We start from the raw sequence: 24,963 nt of genomic DNA on the forward strand, positions 1-24,963 counted from the left end.
GTGCCCGGCTCTGCGCGTCCGCGGCTCCCACTCGGGCCGGACGCTTACCTGGCGGCGGGGGCGGCGGCGGCGGCGGGGGCAGCGGCGGCGGCGGCGGGAAGAGGTGGCAGCCGGGGGGGCTGTGGCGGTCGCGGCCCCGGTCGTGGCCCGGCCTGCGCCCGAGTAGTCCCTCGTCGTCGTCCTCCTCATCGTCCTCATCGGCCGCCTCCACCTCCTCCTCCTCCTCGTCGCCCTCTTCTTCCTCTTCTTCTTCCTCCTCCGACACCACCATCTCCTCCTCCTCCTCCTCCTCGTCCCTCAGAGGGGAAGCCATCCTGTGGCTCTGGCCCCCCCACCACCCCCCCACCCACCGCCCGCCCGCCTCCCCCACCGCTACCACCACCACCTCCTCCTCCTCCTCCTCCTCCTCCTCCTCCTCCTCCTCGGCGGCGGCGTCCTCCTCCTCACCGCCTCCCCCAGCCCCCCAAACCCCCGGGCCGCCCCCCTCCAGAACCCCCACCCTCGGGGCCGACGTCCGAGGAGGGGGCCCAACCACCCCCAAAAATGTTCTTGGAAAAATTTGAGGAGAGACTTTTTTTCCCTCTCTGTTTCCTCCCAAGAGAACAAGAAAGGGGGATTAAAAAAAATTATATATATAAATATATATATACATATACATATATATATATATATATATATAAAAGTTTTCTACTTCTCTCTGCCCCCCTCTCCGTTGCTTTAAATATATTTAAATTCTGAGGGGGGCGCTCAGAAATATTTCTCAGAGCTGAGGCACTAAGATGGCCGCCTTGAAATTATTTTTAAAACAACCCCCCCTCCAGCACCGCCACCCCCTCCATAAAGAAAGAAAGAGGGGGGGGAAATCCCCTTTTAAAACAAAATGGCTGGCTTAATATTTCATTTTTCACCCCCCCCATTCTCCTCCCTGTTACACCCCCATCACCCAGCCTCTACCCAGAAACCTACAAATTTCTCCCTTTTTTCATAACTGATTAGTGCACAGATTAATAGATATTTTCCTTGTGTACTGAAGTGTGTGTGTATGTGTGTGTTGGGGGGGCATGAAGGATTTCTGCATAAAACAAAAATGGCTGCTGTGACTAACTCCCCCCTCATAAAAAATATTTGGGGGGGCATTAATCAGTACTCATGCTCAGTCTGACATCAGCATAAATTGTTAAAGGTTAACTAGTTAGATACTAGTCCAACTAGATTGAATTTTTTTCTTTTCTTTACTAGTCTCTGCCTCCCCACCTCCCTTCTCTAAAGAAAAGCTTTTCTTTTTTTTTTTTTTTTTTTGAATACTTCAGAAGGGAGTGGTTTGATGTGAAGGTTTTTTTTTCCCCTTCAGGCATTGAAAAGGAAAAAGATGAAATATATGTTTATATATAATTCTGTTTCTACATACCTCATTGAAGTCAAAACGCATTTAATTGTGTACGTTTCTTTTAACTGAGAAGCGTACTGGATTTTTTTTTTCTTTCTTTAAAAAAAGTGACAGAAATGCTAGTGACTTTTGGGGGAGAGATATGAATAGATACGATGATTGAGTTTTTTTTTTTTCAAAGGAGTCCATGTTTGATTCTCTCCTTTGCCCAGCCTTTTCAGTGATTTATAATTGTTGTAAATTCTATCTTCACTCTCTTCCCTTTTCCCTCGCCCTCCCTTCCCCCCAGTTGCTTGCATGTAAAATTTATCTGACTTGAAAAATTAATTTGGGGTAAACAGAACAGAGTTTTAGGATAAATATTCTCTCTTCTTTTTCAGTGTATTTCCCTTCCTCCATGATCTCCAGCACTGATAAAGTAGAAGAAACTGAGGTACCCTGAAAGAGAAAAGTAACTGGGAGTGAGGAAAAGAAAGAGGTAGGGGTTGCATTCGGATGTTTCCTTCCAACTGCCTGACCCATGATTTCCAACTGTACCCCAGTGTTTATCTTAAAGTAGTACCAGAGATCAGATGCACAGTTGAAAAGGAGTCCAAAAGTAGCTTTCTCATGCAGAGACTTAAATCAGAGAGGTCTAGACATAAAATAAAACTTGCCAGTGAAGCAAAGGAAGGTCAGTAGCTCAGTTCCACCCTTTTTTGTTCCTCACCCTTTTCTTACTCTAGTTTCCTCCCATTCTTTTGATCTCACTTTGCCCTTTTCTTTGCTTCCCATCTCAGATTTGTGGAATCATCTCTCTTCTGGGTCATTTCTGTACCTCCTAAATGTAATTGCTGGCCCCTCGGCTTCTGCAGTGTTCAGGAACACCCTAAGAGGGAACAGTAGATGGATAGCAACCAGAAAGTATTCGTGAGAAGGGAATACTATACAAATTTTTGTTTACAAAGCTAAATGTTGGGTTGGCAGAGTGGCTCATGTGGTAGAGCGCCTGCCTAGCAAAGCCTGAGGCCCTGAATTCAAGCCCTAGACTCACCAAAAAAAAAAAAAAAAAAAAAGTGCTAAAATGTTCTTTATTGTTGTTTAAATACCTGCCCCCCCACCACGTACATACTAATGTACCTTTTCTTTTTTTTTGAGACTAGGGTTTGAACTTGGCATTGCCTACTGTTTGAGCCACACCTTCAGTCCATTTTGCTCCAGTCCATTATTCTGGAGGTGGGTTCTCAAACTGGGATCCTCCCAGTCTCAGCCTCCCAAGTACCTAGGATTACAGGCATGAGCCACCAGCACCAGGCTTCACTAATGTACGTTACTGAACATTGCTTTCCATCTTTTTTTTTAACATGGCCTGTGGAATTCTCTTGTCCCTGTTCCCATGTTACTCCTATCTGAATTGAACTTCCTCCTCTGTTCAGTTTAGCTCTCCTGTCCTTTCTCTTATTCTCTGTCCAGGCATACTATGTGTGCTTTATTTTCCACTGAAACATCTTTATGTGTTTGACTCTAAGGTGTTACCACCTCTAAGTGACTTTTCGTCTCTACCTGCTGTTTACTTCTGTCTTCCAGTCTCTGAGCATAACTCTTCATCATGTGTGCCTGACTCCCCAAATGTCTGTGGATTGTACTAAGTCTAGGAAGAGTGTCTCCACGTGTGTGTCTGTACGTGTGTACCACACTGCACATCATGTGCATCACAGTGTCTCTCTGTCTTGTGCCTTCTCCTTCTGTGCTACTGAGCGCCTCTGCCTACCACATGTGCCATGATCTGCAGGTGTGGGTGACTAAAGGTGGCCCTGTGCAGACTTTCGTCATTTTCTCTCTCATGTTGTTAAAATACGGATTTGTGAATTTGCCTGAGTCTCTCTTCTTGTCCACCTCCCTCTCTGCCTGTCTGCACTTGCTCCTGCTCTTTTCTTTTCTCCCTCACTGACCTCTTCATTTATCTTCCTTCTATCCTTGTTTCTGCCTGCTTCTCTACCTGCTCCTGTTATGGTGTCTGCCTGCCTGACAGTCTGCTCCTCCTGACTGGCTGGCAGCCTCTTTCTCTCTGGTTGTCTGTCTGCTTCCCTGGCTGTTTGCCCACCACTCTCTCTCTCTCTAGCCATCTGTCTCTCCGCCTGCCTGTCTCTATCACTTTTTTAGCCTGCATCTCTTGATTTGTCTACCTTCCAGGGCCTGCCATAGTTTCCCATAATGGTTTGCCTCTTATCTTGCCCTTCTGCTTCTTCCTCCTCCTATTTATCTCTGTTGCTCATCATTTTTCCTTGCTTTCCTTTAGATCTACCTTCTTGCCTATCTACCCTACTTGATTGCTGTTTAATGCCTTTTTCTTTTTACTCTGTATATCAGCTTGTTTTCCCTTGGCTTCCTTTTTGCCAACATCTATCTATGGGGATGGTCTCTCTCCCCAGATCTCTTAGTAATCTCCTTATCCCAAAGTCTCATCTGCCTTTGTACCATATTCCCTACCTTGCCTTCTCTCACATTTGCCTTGATTTCAGTTGTCTCTTTTTCTTCCTCTCTTTCTGCTTCTATAGACAGTCTGCTTGCCTTAGTCTTTTTGCCATTCTTCCAGTCTCTCTCACTATTTTCCTGCCTTTTTGCTGTCTGCTTGGCAGGCTTTTGCTGTCCACATCTCTGCTTGCTTTTCTTTCTTCTTGTTTTGTTTTAGCTTTTTTTCCCAGTTAACTTTTGAATAGACATATACATGGCATAAAATTTTTTAAAGTACAAAACCTGTACTATGAAAAGTATACTATGAAATACATTTATCCCACCCCCCCCCCAGCCCCCAGTTTAGGAATTCCTCTCCACAGAGGCAGCCATTATTTCTCATTTCTTGGGTACCACCCCAGATAAAAATGTACACATATATAAGTCTACTCATTTTTTGCCGTATTCCTTAATACTTCTCTCCCAGGTGTGTTGGGTGCTCCTTCTGTCATCTGTCAGTACTCCTTCCTAATTCTGCTAGGCTTGCCACCTCTTGCCTCTCTGATTCTACTTTATAGCACTTGTCTTTTTGATTAACTGGTTGCTTGGTTGCATGCTTTTACTACCAGTACTGAAGGAGTGTTTAGGCAAAACTTGCTCTTTCCTAATCTCCTACTCCACATGTAAATTGTCTGGATGATGGCACATCCTTGTTGCTGTCTTCATCACTGAACTATGTATTAATTGAGAAAAGACATGAAAAAGCACTGAAAACTACCATATAGATAGAGGCATAGTCTTTAGTACACATAGTATATAAGGTGTATTTACATGTACATAGAGTAGAGGCCTTTTCTGTCATTCCTACTTAGTCTGTATTATTTTTTTCTTTTTGAGAGCAACTGTATCTCAGGCTGGCTTCAAATTAACAGTCCTCCTGCTTCAGTCTCCCAAGTGCTGAGATTATAGGTATATATCACCATGTTTGGCTCTATATGAATTCTTTAAAGGCATATGAACCTAGATCCTTTTAGGTTGTTGACTGAGGCCTGTCCATGAAGTATTTCTTCCTTATGTGAAAAGCTATAGTCCTTATTAAAACTTTTTTAGCTGGGTACCAGTGGCTAACGCCTGTAATCCTAGCTACTCAGGAGGATGGTGGTTTGAAGCCAGCCCAGGCAAACAGTTCATTAGACTCTATCTTGAAAAAACCCATCACAAAAAAGCGCTGGTGGAGTGGCTCAAGGTGTAGGCCCTGAGTTCAAGCCCCAGTACTGCAAAAAACAAAAAAACACATTTTTTTCCTTTTTTATCCTTCCTTTTGGTTCCTTCTCCTATTCCACCTTAAAGATACAACACTTTGGGGAAGACAAAGACTCAGCCTTTAATTAGGTCTCTTTGAGAAAGATGATAAAACTCTTCCATACAATGCACTGTTCTCTCATTTGTTTCATTTTTCTGCCTGTGTTCCTAAATTTAACTGTTTCAGCCTCTACTTCTGTGTTTCTCCCATTTCTTTTCACAATGCACTGATCTTTCATTTGTTTTATTTTTCTGCCTGTGTTCCGAAATTTAACTGTTTCAGCCTCTATCTCTGTGTTTCTCCCCTTTTTCTCTCTCCCTCTCTCACTTCTCTTTTCTTGGTTCTGTCTTTCTTCTTGTCTGTCTTTCTTGGTATCCATTCTAGCCTCTCTTTCTGATTGGCCACCTCCTCTCTCTTCTGTCTGATTGGCCTGTATCCTTCTATCACCCCATCTGTCTGCTGGATTCTCCCTGTTTGCCTGCAGTAATATGTATACAATAGCACTTTATAAATTGTAAGGCACTATGTTGTATAAAACATGTTGTCATCTTCTTTCTTACCTTGTTTTCTTCCTTTGTTTGCTTTCTCTCTCTCTCTTGCCTTTTCTGTTTGCTTATCTGCATTTCTTTTGGTAATTTTGCCTGCCTCTCTGTCAGTCATTCTTTTTTTTTTTTTTTTCCCTGACAGCCTTATTTTTCTGCCATCCTTCTTCTCTATCTACTCAGTTCTTCAATTCTTATGTCTCTCCTTCTGTGTTTCCACATTTCTCTATATTTCTTTTGCCTGTCTATTCTTCTGTCCTTGGGTCTTTTATCTGTGCCCGTGTGTCTCACTATCTCTAGCTGCTTGTCTCCCAGCCTGTCAATTTCAATGTGGGCATTACTCTCTGCCTTTTTCTGTCTTTCTGTATTTCGAAAACTAAAAACAAAGATTAAAATCTCTTATAAACTAACTGTAGAGAAGAGTAATTTTGTTTTTTAATTAGAAGATTGTTAAGGCAAGAACAAGGAACTCAGATATGCAGCTATCAAATGCATACCCAAAATAAGATGGACCTCCAAAAAACAAAACAAAAATCCTAGGAAAAACATTGTGGGGACTCCCAAGTCAATATTACTTATTTAAAGCAAAATTAAGGTCGGACACCAGTGGTTTACGCCTATAATTCTAGCTACACAGGAAACAGAGATCAGGAAGGTTGCAGTTCGAAGCCAGCCCAGGCAAATACTTTGTGAGACCCTATTTCGAAAAAAAAAAATCATCACAAAAAAGGGCTGGCAGATAAAGGGGGGAAAAAAAAAGGGCTGGCAGAGTGGCTCAAGGTGTAAGCCCTGAGTTCAAATCCCAGTGCAGCAAAAATAAATAGATAAATAAAAATTAAGAAACTTACTTAAAACAATAGTTTCTAACTTTTGGGGGCCATAGAAAGTTATAAATCCTTTCCTGGAGAGGGGGGACGACAAACCAGAGTATGTCTGTTTTCTTGTTATGAATACCCTCAAGTCTCTGACCTAATTATCTTTTGAAATGTGTAAGTTAGACATAATAGTGAAAGGTATGCACGTAAATGCTCAAGATACTCTAGACCTAACCAAGAAATCTTAGTGATAAGAGGTCATCTAAATCATTGGTTCCCAAATGGCTAGTTAAGGTTGCCACTTGTCCTTTTCTGGAAAAGTCTATCCTTATTTTGAGATTATATATTTATTATATTTATTTTTATGTAGAGTAAATTATTTTACTATATTTACATGTAATAAGTATATGTACATATGTGCTTATTTGTTACATTGTTATGCATATGTATTACTAAACATATACATATACGTGAGTATATGTATGTATCATATGTATATACATATATTTATATGTATATTTTAATACATATATGCACCTACACATTCATGTTAAAAATATTTAAGAGAGACAAAGAGCAAGAAAATGACTTTTTTTATCCTTACTGTACAATTTGACATTTTTCAGTGTATATATACTTCTTTTATAATTATAAAAATGTTCGGTATCTTTTTCTGAAGTAATGGTGATGAATATATAGGTTTGGATTTGTTGCTTTTAATGTCATTAACACAGAACCAAAACTTGAACCTAGATAGAGTCTGGTGTTCTTTGTATACTACATAACTTCTGAGTCAATGGGATGTCCTAGGGTTTTAAAGGAAATCAAAATTGAAGGTCACCTATATAATTATTAGCTATAATTTATGCTACATAACTGACAAAGGCCAATTTAGCTGTATCTATTACATTTCTAAACTTACAAGTTTTCTGACAGAGTTCCACTTTTTACCATTACAAGTGTGCATAAGGTGATACGTGCAAAGATGTTCATTATAACAATGAAGCAAAAACTTGGAAACACCCTAAACCTCCAATAGTAAGGAATTGGCTAACTAAATATATAGCAACTAAGAAAAATGAGTTACATCTATATGCATGGAAGTGGTAAAGTTCTTTAATATAGAGTTAAGTGGAAAAAAAGCCATAAAACAATATTTATGATGTCATTTATTTGTATTTAAAGAAAATAATAACAATACTGTGTATTTCTATAGATGCATTTTTATTTATGTACTGCCATTTGAAATTGTGGAGGTATACATACGGAAGATTTTTAGCTTCCTTGTTAATCCATTGTTGGCTTCATTGTTAATGAGAAAGTATTACATAAACAAATTTAAATAGCTTCATTGAACACATTAGCAAATGGAGCCAAATGAGATAAAAAGTAGTATGATTTCTGTAATCATTGTTAATTTATCTCTAGTTCTGTAAAAACAAGTAAGTATGATAAATAGATGTAAAATATACTTTTGAACACATTCATGAGGTTTCAGTTTAAAAACTAATTTAAAATATGAGGGTATAAAGATATTGATGAACATATATAACATGACTTTTTTTTTTTTTTTTGCAGTACTGGAGTTTGAACTCAGGGCCTACATCTTGAGCCACCAGACTTTTTTTTTTTTTTTTTTTTCTGTGAAGGATTTTTTCAAGGTAGGTTCTCCCAGAACTATTTGCCTGGGGTGGCTTCACATCACAACCCTACTGATCTCTGCCTCCTGAGTAGCTAGGATTATAGGCATGAGCCACCAGTGCCTGGCTTAGCCTCATTCTTGCTAGGCAGGTGTCCTACCACTTGAGCCACTCAGCCAACCCTGAACTGTATACTTTAAACAAGCAAGAGCTATGGCATGTGAATATCTCAGTTTAAAAAAAAGACAAATCAAGAAAATCATGATTATTTTATTATTATTATCAGGCAATACTGGAATTTGAACTCAGAGCCTTGCACTTGCTAGGCAGGCACTCTTACCACTTGAGCCATGCATGCCTCTACCCCTAAAGGTGATAAGCACAATTCTATCCTGTTGTTGTTTTTGGTTTTTTGTTTGTATAATTGTAAGTGGTAACTGGGGTTTGAACTCAGTAAACAAACTCTTGTTTGTTTTCTTTTTTGGCAGTGCTGGGGTTTGAACTGAGGACTTCACACTGCTAAGTAAGCACTCTGTACCTGAGCCACCCTACCAGCCCTTTTTGCTCGTCATTTTTGAGATAGGGTCTCACTTTTTGTCCATGTCAGGATGACAGGCACCCATCACCACACCCAACTGTTTCTTTGAGTTGAGGTCTCAAACTTTTTGCCCAGGGTTGGCCTTGAACTACAATCCTCCCATCTCTACCTCCTGAGTAGCTAGGATTGCAGGTGTAAGCCACCAGCCCTGCTAGTAAAGCAAGTTTTGATTAATAAGTTAAATAAAGACTAGAAGCAACCATCAAAAAGTAATTTATGGAAAATTTTTTTTTCTTGCAGTACTGGAAGTTGAATACAGTGCTTTGCAGCACTTGTTTTACCACTGGGGCCATGCCCCTACCCTTTTGCTTTTTCACTAATTTTGCCTCTGGACTGGCCTCACACTGAATTGTGATCCAATTTTATCTATTACTGTGAGCTGCTTCATAGGTTCAAAAGCATGTATCAACCACAAAGAATAATATTAACATGAACATTCATCCATCATTCAGTTTATTAAATGCATTAGTAATTAATGTAAAACTCATGTTGTCCTTAATATCTTTCCACATCTCCCTTCTACATCCTCACCAGAATCCTGAGTTTTGTTATCATTTCCTTACTTTTCCTTTGAGGTTAGTTTCCTTCCCCCCAGAAATTTCTTAATTTTGAGAAATTTTAAAACTACAGAAAAGCTGAAAGACTACAGTGAATACTTACACTCTTCATCTAGACTTTCTGATTGCTAATCTTTTCCACAGTGACAGACTTCCAAAAAACACAGGCAAATGCTTGTGATCCAGTCTTAAGTGACTAAATTATGAAATTATATGTTATGTAATATAATCTCAACCACATACTACTTGGAAGTGGTTAGTACTGATTTCTGCTGAATAATAGGAATAAGCATTTTTGTTTTCTGCATCTTTATCCTTTTCTAGCCTTCACCCCCTAGAATTTTCTGTAAAGGGTACATACTCTATAATGAACAATAAAACCAAGTTGAGAGAGAGCCAGAGAGTGGGTATGAAACTTGGGTCTGTTTGGTAGTTACAAACAAGAGAGTTTAATACAGAAAATAAACCTAGTAACAGATTACATATCTGAGAGAGATTGTGGTGCTGGAGATTGAACCCAGGGCCTTGACCATGCTAGGCAGTGCTCAACCACCACCAGCCCAGGAGACTCTAATTCTTTATCTCTAGAGTTGTTTACATCCACATTTTCCCATGTTATATAAAGAAACCCATGTTTCTTTTTTGCCAGTTCTGTGATTTGGTCTTAGGCCTCACACTTGCTACATAGCGAAGCCCTGTCTCAAAAAAATACATAGATTTTGCATCAGTATTTTGAGAGGAGCTGTCATCTAAGTAAACAGCTACATTAAAAATTGAATGGCTCAAGTGGCAGAACATCTGCCTAGCAAGCTTGAGGCCCAGAGTTCAAATCCCAGTGCTGCCAAAAAAACAGAGAGAGAGGTAGAATGAGATATAACCAAATATTTTCCTAATCTTGAGTGTGAAAAGGCCTTAAGCTATAATAAGCAATAGTCATAAAGAAAAATACTGCACTGGTGGAGTGGCTCAAGTGGTTGATTGCCTTCCTAGCAATCATGAGGCCCAGGGTTCAAACCCTAGTTCCACAAAAAAAAAAAAAAAAAAAAAAAAAAAAAAACCTTACAGATTTAGCTAAGTAAAATAAAATTTACTCTGTAGGACATCATCAAAAACAGAGTTAAAAGAAAATATTTGTACCATTCATGACCAACTATGTGAGCTCTAACCAAGCTTGGAAATAACAGAAACTACTTTAGTTCTTTTGAGCAGAAAAAGATTTTACCAGAAAATGAATTTATAAAATTATTGGAAGAGCAAGAGAAGTACTGTAGACTGGACCTCACAGTAAGTTGAACACTGCAGGACTAGCCCACCAGAGATCTACTTCCCATCTCTGCTATGACCAGGAAGCTGCTGGTCCAGGATCCCTCCAATATTGTGAAGTGATAGGAGTAAGGGAATAAAAAGGAATGTGATTGGGGGGGTAGGGGGTGTAAAAAGTGACCTAGTGTTTGTTGGGGTTTTTGTGTGCTTGTTTTGAGGTCTATGTTGCCCAGCCTAATCTGAATTTGTAACCCCAACCAATCCTCCTGCCTCAACATTGAGTAGCTTGGACTACAGGCATGTATCATCACACCTGGCTTTAATTTTTGTTTTTATGAAGAACAACAAAAAGACTAATAAAAATATAAAACAATAAATTGTATGTGTAAAAGACAATGAGATGATGATTGCTATTTTTGTGTTTATGTGTATGTGTTTTACTTTGTGTCAAGGAACTATCTTAAGTAGTCAATATGTACTAACTTACTTAGTCCCTCCACTAACCTTATAAATTGTAGCTATTGCTGGGCACTGGTGGTTTAACCCCTGGAGGCTGAGATCGGGAGGACCACAGTTCAAGGTCAGCCCTGGCAAATAGTTCAAGAGACCCCATCTCCAAAACTAACCAGACCAAAATGGACTGGAAAGTGCCTGCTTTGCATCCATGAAACCCTGAGTTCAAACTCTAGACCTACCCCCCAAAAATTATAGCTTCATAGCTATAATGGATGATTCACCTCCATTTTATTTATTTATTTTCTTTTATTCAAATGTGTAAACAATGTGAGTCATTTCTCCCCCTGCCCCCTCCCTCTCCCCCCCCCCCTCCATTTTATAGATGTGGAAACAGAGATAAAGGAAGGTTAAATATCTTGCCCAAGGGCAGTGGTAGAGCACTTGTTGCTATATAAGGCCCTGGGTTCAATCCCTAGCACCATACACACACAAAAAAATCTTGCCCAAGGTCAGACCTCTTCAGAGGTAAAGTGGGAAGATAAATCCAAACTCCTGGTACCTGAAGAAAAGGAGAAAATCAGATGATGCAATGACTCAAGAATTGGGGTGCTACTGCTAAAAATCACAGGGATTGTAAAAGAAGCTGGTTTTTAAGAGGGTATAATGGGAGTGTGATGACTCATGTCTTTAATCCCAACTATTTAGGAGGTTGAGATTGGGAGGATTGCTGTTCAAGGACAGCAAACAAACAAAAAGTTACCAAGACCCTATCTTAACCAGTAGCTAGATGTGATGGCACGTGCCTGTCATCCCAGCTACTGGGGAAGTGTAAATAAGATGACTGCAGTCCAGGCAAAAACAAGATCCTATCTAAAAAGTAAAGCAAAAAGGACGGGGGGTGGGGGGGCATGCCTTAAGTGATAGAGTGTCTGCCTAGGAAGCTTGAAGCCCTGAGTTCAGTGCTAGTACCGCCAAAAGAAAAGTAGTTGGGGGTGGGGGGAGGATTTAAGCCAAAATTGTCTTTGCCTTGTTTCTACCAGCTTTTTTTTGTTATTCCTTTTGTGGTTCTGGAGATTGAACCCAGGGATTCCTGCTCAAGGGCTCTACCACATGAGTCATACCCCTACCCTTTTGTTCATATGTTTTTGTATTAGAGATAGAGTCTAGTCCTAACTTTACTCAGGTTTGCCTTGAACTCAAGATTCTCTTGCCTCTGCCTCCTGGGATACAGGTGTTTACCACCATGCCCAGCTGTTTTTTTTTTTTTTTAGATCTGCTCTGATTGACCAAATGTGATAAAAACTAAATAGTCCTACACAAGCTAGGTGCTGGTGGCTCACATCTATAATCCTAGCTACTCAAGAGGCAGAGATCAGGAGGATGACAGTTTGAAGCCAGCCCTGTGCAAATAGTTTGTAAGACCCTATTTCAAAAATACCTAAGCCCCCCCAAAAAAAGGGCTGGTGGAGTGGCTTAAATGGTAGAGCTCCTGCCCAACAAGGGTGAGGTCCTGAGTTCAAACTCCCAGTACTGCCAAAAAAGTAGCAAAACAAACACTTTGGCCTGGGGCCTGAACTCAGGTCCTTGTTGCTAGGCAGCCACTCGACCACTTGAGCGACTCTGCCAGCCCTTTTTGCCCTGGTTATTTTTTTGGTACTGGAGTTTGAACTCAAGGTCTCACACTTACTAGGCAGGTGTTTTTACCACTTGAGCCACTCCACAAACCTCTTTGTTGGTGGGGATGTCAGGTGCATACTACCATGCCCAGCCATTGGTTAAGATGGAGTCTCATGAAGTTTTTATCCAGGCTGGCCTTGAAAAGCAATCCTTGATCTCAGCCTCCCAAGTAGCTGAGATTGCAGGCTTGAGCTACCACACCTTTTAACAGTTTCTTAATACAGGCCAAGCAGCCCTAATTTGATGATCCGAATCAAAACCCAAAACTTTTTGAATATTGACAATGATACCCCAAGTGGAAAATTCTACACCTGACCTTGTGTGATGGGCTACAGTCAAAAAGTAGGTGCACTAAAAATGCTGTATAAAATTACCTTCAGACTATATATAAGGTGTATGAAACACAAATTTCATGTTTAAACTTGGATCCATCTAAAATCTAAAACCATCTAAAATCCTAAACACTTACCCGAAACATTTGGGATAAAGTGATACACTGAAGTTTTCTGTTGCTGGGCCATCTAGAAATTCCTCGCTTCTCTCATCTGTTGTCAAGCCTAGTTGTCCCAGCAGAATTGTCCTAACACCTTTCCCAGTGATTAGCTATCTTTAGGTTATAGATGTGTCCTGGTAAAGTGCTAACCCCTGCTGGCTTCCTCTTGTTCCTCCTCTTGCTTTTGGTCCTTTTACTGGATAGCTGTATGTATCCAAAAATTATGTTAATTTCAAACTAAATTAGATATAGTTTGTATATTTAAATCAACTAATTTTAAGATTCTATATTTCAAAACTATTTAACTTCTATCCAGAGCCAATACGAAATTACCTATTCTATCCATTAGAGGAAAGAGTTGGAGCTTTATTTATTTACTTATTTATGTTCGTTTTAAAATTGATTTATTTTTAATTTTTTGAGACAGGATCTTGCTGTCTAGCCCAAAAGTTGGAGCTTTAGAGTCGGAAAGATAGCCAAGCTCTGCCACTTAGTAACTTTGACCCTGGGTAAGCTGTTTATCCCTCAAGCGTCACTCCTCATCTGTAAACTAGCCTACCTCACGTGGTTGTAGTGAGGATTAAGTGAGATCACTTACATAAAACTTCTAATAAGGAAGTTAATAATTGCTAGCTGTTGTTGTACACAGTTAAATTTAGTATTCAGCCATTTGTCATTGACATTCTCATTTAAGATGATTGTACAGTGAGAGAATTCACAACCAGACTTTTGAATAACACTGTCAGTTACTCTTATTCCTAATAGTTGGTCCCATTTCTTGCTTTCTCTTACTTTGTATAAATAAGCTCAACTCTGGCATGACGTGAAACAAACTACATTTTATTTGACCCAGATAATTCTTATGGCAGCACAAATGCTATTCCATTGGAAACTGTTAGTCACAGATACAGTCTACAGACTTTCCAGTCATGACAGATGTTACCTGGATACTGAATATTGCCAAATCTCAGTAATTTCTAAGAGAAGCATTTGTTACTAAAAAGTACTCACACAAGGAATAGTAAAGAAAATTAAAATTTTGAGTGCCTTTCGCTAGGACCCTTTATAATGCTGGACATTTTCCCATACCTTACCTTGTTCAGTCTTCTCAACAACACTGTAAGAAGTTCCTATTCAAGATGACCATGTCCTGGGTTGTGCCTATTGTCCTTACTATCACCTTCTATTATCCCTATTTTGTGCTGAAGAATGGAATCTAAAGGAAGATCTGAAGTTCTGCACATGGTTATAAAGCCAGAACATGCCTCTCTTCTGCAGTTGGATTTTTTTTCTAACATCCCATGTATCCCTTTGTCCAGGTACTTTGTTTTTACCTAACGAAGCCACCATAGACAAACTTTGCTAAATTCACAGATACTCAAATGATCTCATTACTTGACCTCTGTGCAACTTTTCACACTCCTTATTGCTCCCTCCTCTCAAGTACTTTCCCTTTGGGTTCATGGCACCTGGGTCCTTCTCACCTCTAACTTTCCTTGTGAATTTCCTTTTCCTCTTCTCCTCCCTTAGATTTTGTTCCTTTTAGGCCCTCTGCTTAGATCACACTTCAGTCTCCAGGTGATCTCACCTTTGACTTTGGCAACACTTACTATTTGCCAATAATTCCCATAGATAATTCTGACCCAGTGCTCTCTAGTTCTATGTACCAAATTTGATCTGGATATGTATGCTTGCATGCCCCAAACTTACTTCACACAGCTAACCAAAAGTTCATTATCTTCTTCCAGCATTCCTCTTTTCTGTCATAGGACTCACCCATACTCTCAGGCACCCTGGCCAGACACTTGGGTGTCATCCTTGGCTCCTCCCTCTCCCTGTGACCTTTACCCAGTAAATTACTCAGTAACTTCAATCCACCTTCTCTAATCTCACCACTAACCTAGTCCTGGCTGCCTTCATTTCTCTCAGACTGTTGCAGTGGCATCAGTCAGCCTCCCTGTCTCCACTCTCCCCACCCACTTCCATTCTCTCTTGACATGGTAGTCACCTTTTAAAAATGCCAATCTGACCATGTCCTTCTCCCTTAACCCTCAATTGTACACTTTCAAAGAATGAATTTAATGGCATATGAATTATATATCAATTAAAAAAACATTGGGGGGGCAGAGATGGGAGGATTGTGGTTAAAGGCCAGCCTAGGCAAAAAAAATTAGCAAGACCCTAGCTCAAAACACAAGCTGGGCATGGAGGTACACAACTGTAATCCCAGATATGAGAGGGGCAGAAGTAGGAGAATCAAAGTCTGAGGCTGACTCCGGACAAAAACCAAGAGACCGTACCTGAAAAATAGGCTATGGCTCAAGTGGTAGAGTGCTTAGTCCTGAGTTCAAACCCAGGACAAAAACAAAGAAACAACAAAACACCAAAATAGAAACTTAACCTGATTTACAAAGCCTCTCATTACCCATCCTGGCCCCCACATCTTTCATTGTGCCCCTCACTTCTCCTCCCCGCTCACTTCCTTCTGTTTTTGAGCTCCACACACTCTCCCCTCTAACGTTTGCACATGCTGTTCACTCTCTGCAGGTGTGTTCCTGAGGCATTTTATACTTAGCTCTTTCATAGCATTTATCCCATAGTTGCTCATCTTGTGGATGTTTATTGAGGTGCTCTGGGCTGGGCACTGGGCTAGGTGCTGGGTATTTAGTGGCAAGTAAGAGATATGTTCTCTGTCCTCTTAGGGTCTAAGGGGAAAAGATGGACATTAAACAGTTACACTGAATATTCTAATTATAGCTAAGATGTTTCAGAGTATCCTGAGGGTGTGACAAGAGATTTGATATAATTGGAGGGATCAAGGAAGACTTCTCTGAGAAGGTGACATTTAACTAAGCAACATTAGCAGGAGTTGGCCAAATGAAGAGTTGAGGACAGAGTGTTTCATGCAGAGGAACCGCATATGAAGACACCTCTGCCAGAAAGAAGCTTAAGGGAGTTTCAGAAACTGAAAGGTCAGGGTGGGAGACAAAGCAGAGCCAGAAGAGCCAAATCAAGGAGGTGCTTGTGAACTATTTAATCTTAAGAGAGATAGGAAGACTTTAAATGAAGGAGTTTCTCTGGAAGTGGAAAGGAAGCTGACAAGATGCTCCCAAACCTCTGCATCTCCCACTAAATACTTTTATTTACTTATTTATTTTTGTGATACTGGGGTCTGAACTCAGGGCCTGTACCTTGGAGCCACTCCACGAGCCCTTTTCTTGTGATGGATTTTTTCAAGATAGGGTCTTGAGGAACTATTTGCCCGGGCTGGCTTCAAACCATGATCCTCCTGATCTCTGCCTCCTGAGTAGCTAGGATTGAGCTACACCGGTGCTTGGCTAATCAGTATCATGAATACTGAATAAATGAATGATGGGGCAAAGATTCCAGCTTAGGTTTTCAAGAAAGGCCTAGTTCAAGTATCAGTGCTCCACCTCTCCTAAAAGACCTCCAAAGATCACTTCTCCGTCCTCTCTAGGCTGAGTTGGATAGTCCTCCTTTTGCTTCCAATGAATCTGTAATGCATTGTATTTCCCATAAATGTCCACAATATCTCACACCCTTCATGCTCTTACAATGTAACTTTGACACTCCCCCACTGAGAGGTGAGGTTTTATTCCTTCCACTTGAATTTGAAATATGATTCATTTCCTACTGGTTCTTTTGAGAGGGTCACTCTTGGAATCCAGTTACCATGCAGTGAGGAAGCCCAAAGTGCATTGTGTAGAAGCCCATGTGTTGAACTGATAAGCCAGCATCAAGTTTTCCAATCATCTGAGTGAGCCATGTTAAAAGTGAAAAAGTGAATTCTCCAGGACTGTGGATTTAGATCAGAGATAGGGCAGTTGCCTAGCATGTGCAAGGTTTATGTTCAATCCCTCACCACTGGGCGGGGAAAAAGTGGATCTTCCAGCTCCCAGCAGTCTACCCCAGTTCATACTTCATACTTTTGGGAGCAGAAATGAGCTGTCCCCATTGAACCCTGCCAGAATTACAGATTCATTAGCAAAATAAGCGATAGTGATTGTTAACTTAAGCCACTCAGTTTTGAAATGGCTTGTTAAGCAGCAGTAGGTAACTGGAACAGCATTGTATGTTTACCATGCTGTGAGGTGGTACAATTCAATGATTAGGTGAATGGATTATGATTACCTTGGTTCAAAGCCGAACACTGCTACTTTAGGTGAATCACTTAACATCTCTGCTTCACTGTCCTTTTGTCAGTATAAATAAAAACTATACCTACTTAAGTTTGTTGAGGGGATTAAGCAATTAACGCAGATAAATGCATTAAGTAATGTTCGTTTGTATATAGGTAGTGTAATTTTAGTACTCTCAAATGATAATTGTTTATCACCTATCCCACCAGAGTGTAAACCCCAATAAAACAGGAACCTGTTTGTCATTCACTGCTATAATTCCAAATACCTGGAACAGTACCTGACACAAAGTGTATATTCTCTCTCTTTTTTGGGGGCGGGCAGTACTGGCCTTTGAACTTGGGGCTTCATGCTTGCTAGGCAGGTACTCTACCACTTGAGCCAATATGCCCTTAAAAATTTTTTAAATGGATGTAGAGCATTTTTCATGCTACTTGAGGAAGTTTTTGAGTCCTACCCAGTATCCATTTTCCTTCCAGAGCAATAACCCCTGCTTTTGTATTGGGTGTCATATAAAATACTCACTGTCCCATACTCCCTTGCAGCTAAGGGTTACTATGTAACCCATGAGACCTAGTCAGAGGTGTGCTAAGGATGTCTAGATATCACTCACTATCCAGATCTCTTCAAGTAGTGGTACCAAGGGACACCACTTTATCTGAATCCCTTTGGCTCTTGAGTTCTCATAGATTTCAAAGTGGAAGTTATATGCACCACTTATTCCTAAAACAAGCATTTATTTATTGCCATTATATACCAGGCATGATACAGAGATGATTTAGTCAGATAACTGAAGGTGAATGACAGCCCCACTAAACAGTATTTTCCAAAGGGCAGTAGCAGAGCTGCTCCTAGTCAGGGAGATTTCATTCCATCAGTCTCTCTATCATCTTATTTCTCATCCTACTCTTCTTCACCCCTCTATCATCTTGTCTCTCATCTTACTCTTCTTCACCCCCATCTCCACTATAATGATCTCACTTCACTTATTCACATATCAACTTTCCTTACTGCTTCCCATGTGCCTACAATACCCAATGATTTGCCTGCATATTTATTTGGATTTTTGAACACTTCATTTTTGATTTCCAAGATAAGGATCATTCAGGTTTCAAATTCTGTGTGTTTTCTTACAATTAAACCCACGCTGTTGCTGTTCTCCCAATATCAACACATCTATGTGCTCTCTCCAAACTCAGCTGTGGGTTTGGATGCATTAACCTTGCATCCAAATGTCATGATTGGGTGTTATATAGTCCCAAGCCCAGCTCCAAGGCACAACCAGATCAAAATTTGGGACAGTAGTAAAACACTTCAGACTAGTCATTAAGTTAGTCTCAAAGGTTAAAGTTTTAGGAATTCTGCCATGAGAAGACAACAGGTATGACACAGTTTGAGTCAGACCACTGAGATAGGGGCCAGGATTCCTGGATCCACTTTGTATTGTCATTTTTGATAATTTATTTCTGAAGCTCTTTTATTATTATTTGTGTAGGGATTGGTATACTTTTGAGAATCTGATGGAAATTATAGTACTTTCCTCCAAAATAACACACACAAACACACACACACAGTACATAGAAACAGTTTTAGGATGTCTAAGTGATTTTTCCTGAGGGTGGAAACTTTTCCTATACTATAATTTGGTTCTCTATTATGTCTGTTTTCATGTGTGTATGTTTTATCTCAATGAGTGGGTAGGCTATGTGCAAGGAACATTCACTTCTTTATTACCTCCAGAGATGTATGTATGTAGGGACCATTTGCCAATTGAGTTCTTTGAAGCTGCTATGGCTTACTAAGCACAAGCAGCTTTCAGCTTTCCATCCTCTGCCCCATCTCCTTCCAGCACAACATAGATCAATCACACAAGAGGACTTGGACCCTACACTCACGGTCTATTTAATTCCTTCCTTCCTTCCTTCCTCCCTCCCCCCTTCCCCCCTCTCTCCCTCCCCTTTCCTTCCTTTTCTTTCCTTTCAGTACTAGGCCTTAAGCCACTCCACCAGCCCTTTTTTTGAAGGGTTTTTTGAGATACAGTCTCTACAACTATTTGCCTGGGCTGGTTTCAAACCGTGTTCCTCCTGATCTCTGCCTCTGAGTAGCTAGGATTTTAGGCGTGAGCCATCAGCACCCAACTGTCAATTTACTTTCTCGGTTTTAGGTTGAGACATTATTTACATACTCCTCATGAAAATATTTACTCTTAGATATTTAGAGAACAAAATAGTGCCTAGTGGAAAGCTTTTTACAAATAAATAAATTATTAATAAACAAATGCACTCTATTATCTTAAAAATTTGTGATGCATTCAGTCCTTCCTTCTACTCCTCCTAAGGGTGTTTGCTGCTTTTTTTTTTTTAATTCCCCCAGTGCTGGGGATCAAACCCAGGGCTTTGTGCATTTGTAGGCACAAGCGCTGTATGTACCAATGAGCCTTACCCACCCCTGTAATCAGGACCCCTAACTCATCCTATAATGAGAGAGTGACGTCTCAAACTGCATTCATTTTTTGACATGGGCTTGTGGAAAAAATTAAAAGCAGGAATAAATCTAATGTTACTAGAATGGTGATCATGTGGCTTTTCCTATTTTTCTGATTCCCCCCCTCCCGCCCTCAATAAATGCAAAAGTGCCACCTTCAATCCTAACTTCTTTGGAACTTGGGTTCCCCTCCTTTGGCTCCTCTCCCTGACTATGTAGGCCCTTATGGCCACCTGGTGGCCATATGGGGAAACCACAGATGGATTGTCCCCAAACATCTCTGGTGAAGAAACTTTTTTTTTGGGGGGGGGGGGGTTGGATCTACAGGAAGCAGGGAAAGAGAAACTTGTGGGTAGAAATTGTAGCACAGGAGCCAGACATCCTATCTCTTGGCCCTCCCTTGCCTCCCAGGACACAACATCCCATCCACTAGTTATTACAGACAGATAAGTCCCTCAATATGAGTTCTTTCAATCAAAATTTATTGAGCAACAACTGTGTGCCCAGCAGTGGAAATACAGCAACAAACAAGATTTCTACCCTCAGGAGCTTACAATTTAGCATCTAGCCAGACAATTACATCCATAATTTTACAATAGTAATAAGAACACTGAAATATGCACGGTGCTGAGACGTAATAGAAAGTGTTGGCCTATGCCTAGAAATCAGAAAAGACCGCTCTGAGGAAGAAACATTTAGGATCAACCAGGTGCAAAGTGGGAGGAAGAGTGTGGTGAGCAGAGAGAAGAATACTTGTGAAGACTATGAGGCAAGAAGACGTGAATTGAACGCCATCCAGGATATCTGGGTGTTGTGAAATGAGATGTGCAAGGAAGGCAGGGCCTGCTTTATGCAGAGTCTTTGAATTTAGAGTTTTATTCCAAAAGCAAATAAAAGCCATTAAAGAATCTGAGGAAGTAAGACTTTTAGATTTGTTCTTCAGAGTTCAATCTGACTGCAATGTGTGGAGGGCAGAAGCAGAAATGGGAAGCCAGTTAGGAAATTTCCCCAGCAGTCTAGACAAGAAGTGATAGTTACTTGGAGAAAACAAGATGGATTCCAGAAACAGAATCGACTTGTTTTGTGTCTGGGTATATGAGGAAAGGAGTAGTATGTTTCTGACAAGAGGTCCTGAAGTACGATACTCTGGAAGAGGGACAAGTTTGGGCAAAATGAGTACATCCCATAGGCAAAGGCCCTGAGGCTGGCACAACAGGAACAGCATAGCTCTGGTTCTCAAATGGTTTAGGGTTTAGTTGAGCAAACAAAATACACATGAAATCATTGCTGAGCTGACTAACCATCCAAATGATAAATCCAGATAATTCATAGGACAAGATGATTCCATGGGACTAGATAGAAGGCCTCAACCTTTAGAAACTACTAAAGCCAATAAAGATACACTGACCTTTGTTCATGCTTCCCATAGTCACTCAGAAAACTCCCATGCAGCTGGGCTCCCACAGTAATCCTAGCTATTCAAGAGGCAGAGATCAGGAGGATCAAGGTTCAAAGCCAGCCCAAGCAAACAGTCCGTGAGACCCTATCTCAAAAAACCCATCACAGAAAAAGGGCTGGTGGAGTGACTCAAGGTCAAGGCCCTGAGTTCAAGCCCCAGTACAGCAAAAAACAAAGAAAACTATGCAACTCATCTGGTGTCTCCTGGGGGCCACCTTCCTCTGGGCTGTCCCCAGCAAGGAAGATACACTAACCTCTCCATGACTACAGATTCCAGGAAGTTCATCTGTTGGTTATTTTCAATTCTTCTCCTCTCCATTGCTAAGATTAAAAGGGACCAAAACTAGCTACCACCCATGATGGTTGTTTTTCTGCCTTACTTAGCTCCTCTTTTTCTATGACCTTCATCAAGCCTCCTCTTTTAAGTCACCATCTTATAAAGTCAACCCTATCTTTCCCACCTTCTCTAAGTGGCAAGGCCTACTTTAAAACAATGTCCCTTTTTTGGTATTTCACCCAAATTGTCTCAATCCACAAGGCTTTTCCCTACTCTAGTTTTTCCTGGAGACAGAAAATATCTACTTCTTTGCCTCAAAAAAGTGAGAAGATAATTCTTGCTATGAAATTAACAAGGAAGCAGCCTCAATAGCTATTGCTGGGCTGATAGCCTTCCCTGGCCTCCTCTTTGACCTTGGAGTAGCTGCTAATTAACTCCCTTTTAACACAGTAACTGCTGACTACACAATAGGCCTACAGTTTTCCATTGTGCAACAAGCCTAAGACAAACCCACATTACATATATTTGTTCTAAGAACAGCCATTACAAATGTTAGCATGAGGTTAGACACTGAGAAAGTGTTTACACTGAAAAGAATATGGTTTTTGGAGTTGGGCAGGCTTGGATTTATATCTTGCTCTTAAGGTTACTAATGCTACTGAACCTTTCTAAGTTTCAAAGGGCTTATCTCTGAAATAGTACTAATGGTATTCACTTTACTGGGTAGCTGAAATAAAGAGAGGGTATAAAGCACCCAGCATAATATTTAGCCTGAATTATTTGATAATGATTCACTTCCTTTCTTTCCCTTGGATTTCAGCAGCTAAATACTTTTCTAGAAGGGAGATAGCAGGTTTTGTATGGTCAATAATAGTTATTTCCTATTCCTGCCTTTGGAAATCCCATCTTCCTATAATCATCCATTTCTATCATTGCCAAAAATGTTCTTCCATCCCTCAACCCTGTGTATCTCTTTGTCCAGAAGATCTGCCTAAACTCTGCCTCCTCCTCCTCTACCTCTCCCTAATCCAAGATATATGTCTCCTGATATCATTCCTAAAGATTAATTAATTTACTTCTAGCATTCTCCCTAATTTTGTCAGAGCAAATCATAAAGGAGATGGGTCATAAAACCCTTATGCTTCAGAAGGGCATGGGAACCAAAGACCAGTTCCCAAGAAGGGAATGGAGGTCTAGGTCCAGGCACCACATACTCCCACCTCTTTTCCTCAAAGCATAGGGAAAAAAAAAAAACAATTCAAAATGTGTCTTGAGTCTACATGTGCATACATCTCCTTTCCTATAGCTCTGTGAGGTCATCATTGAAATAGAGCAGTATTGCAGGTATATGGAGTGCACTGTCCATATTGAGATAGTCAAATTCTTCCTCCTCATCCCGGATCCCATTCTCTTCCAGGGTATAATCCATGTTCAGGTTCTTCCCTTCATACTTCCACGTATAGCTGGCAGCATGTGCATTATAGGGGAGATAGCGGTGTAGGATTTCCCACATTGACTCCAGAGCCCCCACCTGGAGAACACAGAAGTACCCTACCTCTAGAATTCTGAATGTAACACACATACTCAGCAAAGGCCAGTAGCCCAAGGTATGGCAGAGCTGGGATCAGAATACCTCCTTTGGTAAATTGCAGCTTCAGGCACTCCACAGACCCAGAAAAAAATGAAGCTCCAGCATACAATAAAGGAGCTAAAGTCCTTCTGGTGGCACTGGAGTTTGAAATCAGGGCCTCACTTGCTAGGCAGGTGCTCTTAACACTGGAGCCACTCCACCAGCTTTTTTGTGATGGGTTTTTTCAAAATAGGGTCTCACGAACTATTTGCCCAGTGCTGGCTTTAAACTGCGATCCTCCTGATCTCTGCCTCCAGAGTAGCTAGGATTACAGGCCTCAGCCACTGTTGCCTGGCTATGATAGCCCCCAGAGTTAAAGCCAGTGGTCTCCTTACTTCAGCCTTGCAATGCAGTAGACCAAGAGTCCAACTGCTGACCCCCAACAGCGTGTAAGAGCTTCCAACATTACTGAGAGACTGCCCTGGGCAGCTGTGACACTTTTTTTTTTTGACTGGGGCTTGAACTCAGGGCCTTCACCTTGAGCCACTCCACCAGCCCTTTTTTTGTGATGGATATTTTCGAGATAGGCAGGTTCTCGAGAACTATTTGCTCAGGCTGGCTTCGAACCGCGATTCTACTGATCTATGCCTCCTGAACAGCTAGGACTAGAGGCATGAACCACCGGCGCCAGGCTGACCCAGACTCTTCAAGCATTCCCAACCCTGGGGAGTTGGATGGTCTGCTTTCCTCAATTACCGCAATGTAAAAGGGAGAAAATACAGCTCTTAGTGGTCATAGAAAACCAATGGCCTGGAGATCTGCTGGGATTCCCAGTTCCCTCTGTCTTAACTGTCCACAGGTACCAGATCTCACCTCCAGTGTGTGCTCCTGCGATGTGAGCGTGTTAATGATGCGGATGTTTCGAGTTTTAGCAGACAGCCGCCCCACCTCGTAATTCGACCCCTTCCACCAGGGCTTTCCGAAATCATTGGCCCAGTCGGAACGAGGCAGCTGTGGCGGGACATGCACGAAGCGGCCCCGCGGAATGCGGTACCTCAGGCAACCAGTCAGCGGATCTATGTGCTTGCGAATCTTTAAGGCAGGGTTTGGCGGAGAGGGGTCGGAGCAGTCACTATTTCAGATTCTGGGTATTCCCGCTTTTCCTCCCCATTCCCGCGCTCCAGAGCCTCCCCTACCCCCCCCCATCCCCCGCCCAGCCCCAGGTTCCAGTAGAACTCACGTCTCTGGTCTTTGGATCAAACCAGTGGCTGATGTCCTGGCCTGCAACTTCCATGATGGGTTTCAGCAGCAAGTTCCCTAGGAAGGGGCAGCCGTCGTCAATGCCGGCCACCCACAATCTAGGCACCCTCCCCCAACACACACACACACACACACACACACACACACACACTCACACACACACACACACTCACACACACACACACACACCAGCCGTAGCCCATCGTGTGACCCTTACCCTTGTACTCCTGTGCCAGCGGCGTTAGATCGTACACGGAATCCAGGTAAGACACCCAAAGATCTTCAGGCTTGTTATGTTCAGCCACCTCCGCTGGCGTGAAATAACGACGCTGGAAACCCTCAAAGTCTGGCCCAGCCACTAGGCCCCGGCGCAGCATGGCTCCTGCTCTAACGGGCACTGCTGGCTCCCTTTGCTGCTTCCTCGGTCCTCAGCACACTCGCTACTACACGTTCCCTCCGGTCCGGGAGCTGAGAGGACTGCGTTTGTGCGCTGACATGGAAACCATTGTCCTCTTCCGGCCACCGTCCACTAGTTTAAACATTGCGTGGGAGGGGATGAGCTTGGGCTGCGCCTGTTCACGGGAAATGTA

At 41.6% G+C, this 24,963-nt stretch overlaps 2 protein-coding genes and 1 long non-coding RNA gene across 21 annotated transcripts in view; 1 reads left to right on the forward strand and 2 right to left on the reverse strand.

Annotated features, from left to right (window-relative positions):
* The window catches only part of Chd3 (chromodomain helicase DNA binding protein 3), a 27,422-nt gene extending 27,081 nt beyond the window's left edge, over positions 1–341 (reverse strand). For all 16 annotated transcript variants that reach the window (XM_074046962.1, XM_074046949.1, XM_074046959.1 and 13 more), the window contains exon 1: positions 49–341. In XM_074046962.1, coding sequence (XP_073903063.1) covers positions 49–313 — 265 coding nt within the window. In that variant the 5' untranslated portion in view covers positions 314–341. The remainder of the gene's footprint in view (positions 1–48) is intronic.
* The window catches only part of LOC109693899 (uncharacterized), an 11,058-nt gene extending 124 nt beyond the window's left edge, over positions 1–10,934 (forward strand). The window contains exons 2-4 of the long non-coding RNA XR_002213063.2: positions 1,768–1,865; positions 8,059–8,141; positions 8,609–10,934. This is a non-coding gene — a long non-coding RNA (uncharacterized lncRNA). The remainder of the gene's footprint in view (positions 1–1,767; positions 1,866–8,058; positions 8,142–8,608) is intronic.
* On the reverse strand, positions 1,529–24,919 carry Cyb5d1 (cytochrome b5 domain containing 1). 4 transcript variants are annotated; one of them, XM_074046965.1, is made up of 4 exons: positions 24,591–24,919; positions 24,354–24,430; positions 23,987–24,205; positions 1,529–1,825 (listed from the first exon to the last, which is right to left on the reverse strand). In XM_074046965.1, the coding sequence occupies exons 1-4, from the start codon at positions 24,748–24,750 to the stop codon at positions 1,694–1,696; spliced, it is 588 nt and encodes a 195-aa protein (XP_073903066.1). In that variant the 5' UTR covers positions 24,751–24,919; the 3' UTR covers positions 1,529–1,693. The 4 variants fall into 4 exon arrangements, with proteins under 4 accessions (XP_073903066.1, XP_073903068.1, XP_073903067.1 ...); XM_074046967.1 differs by lacking the exon at positions 1,529–1,825 and adding an exon at positions 2,199–2,255 and having other exon boundaries at positions 24,591–24,917; XM_074046966.1 differs by lacking the exon at positions 1,529–1,825 and adding an exon at positions 11,385–11,553 and having other exon boundaries at positions 24,591–24,918.
* Positions 24,920–24,963: the final 44 nt, after the last annotated feature.

The sequence above is a fragment of the Castor canadensis genome, chromosome 11 (genome assembly GCF_047511655.1).
Source record: "Castor canadensis chromosome 11, mCasCan1.hap1v2, whole genome shotgun sequence".
In the NCBI taxonomy this organism is placed as follows: domain Eukaryota; kingdom Metazoa; phylum Chordata; class Mammalia; order Rodentia; family Castoridae; genus Castor; species Castor canadensis.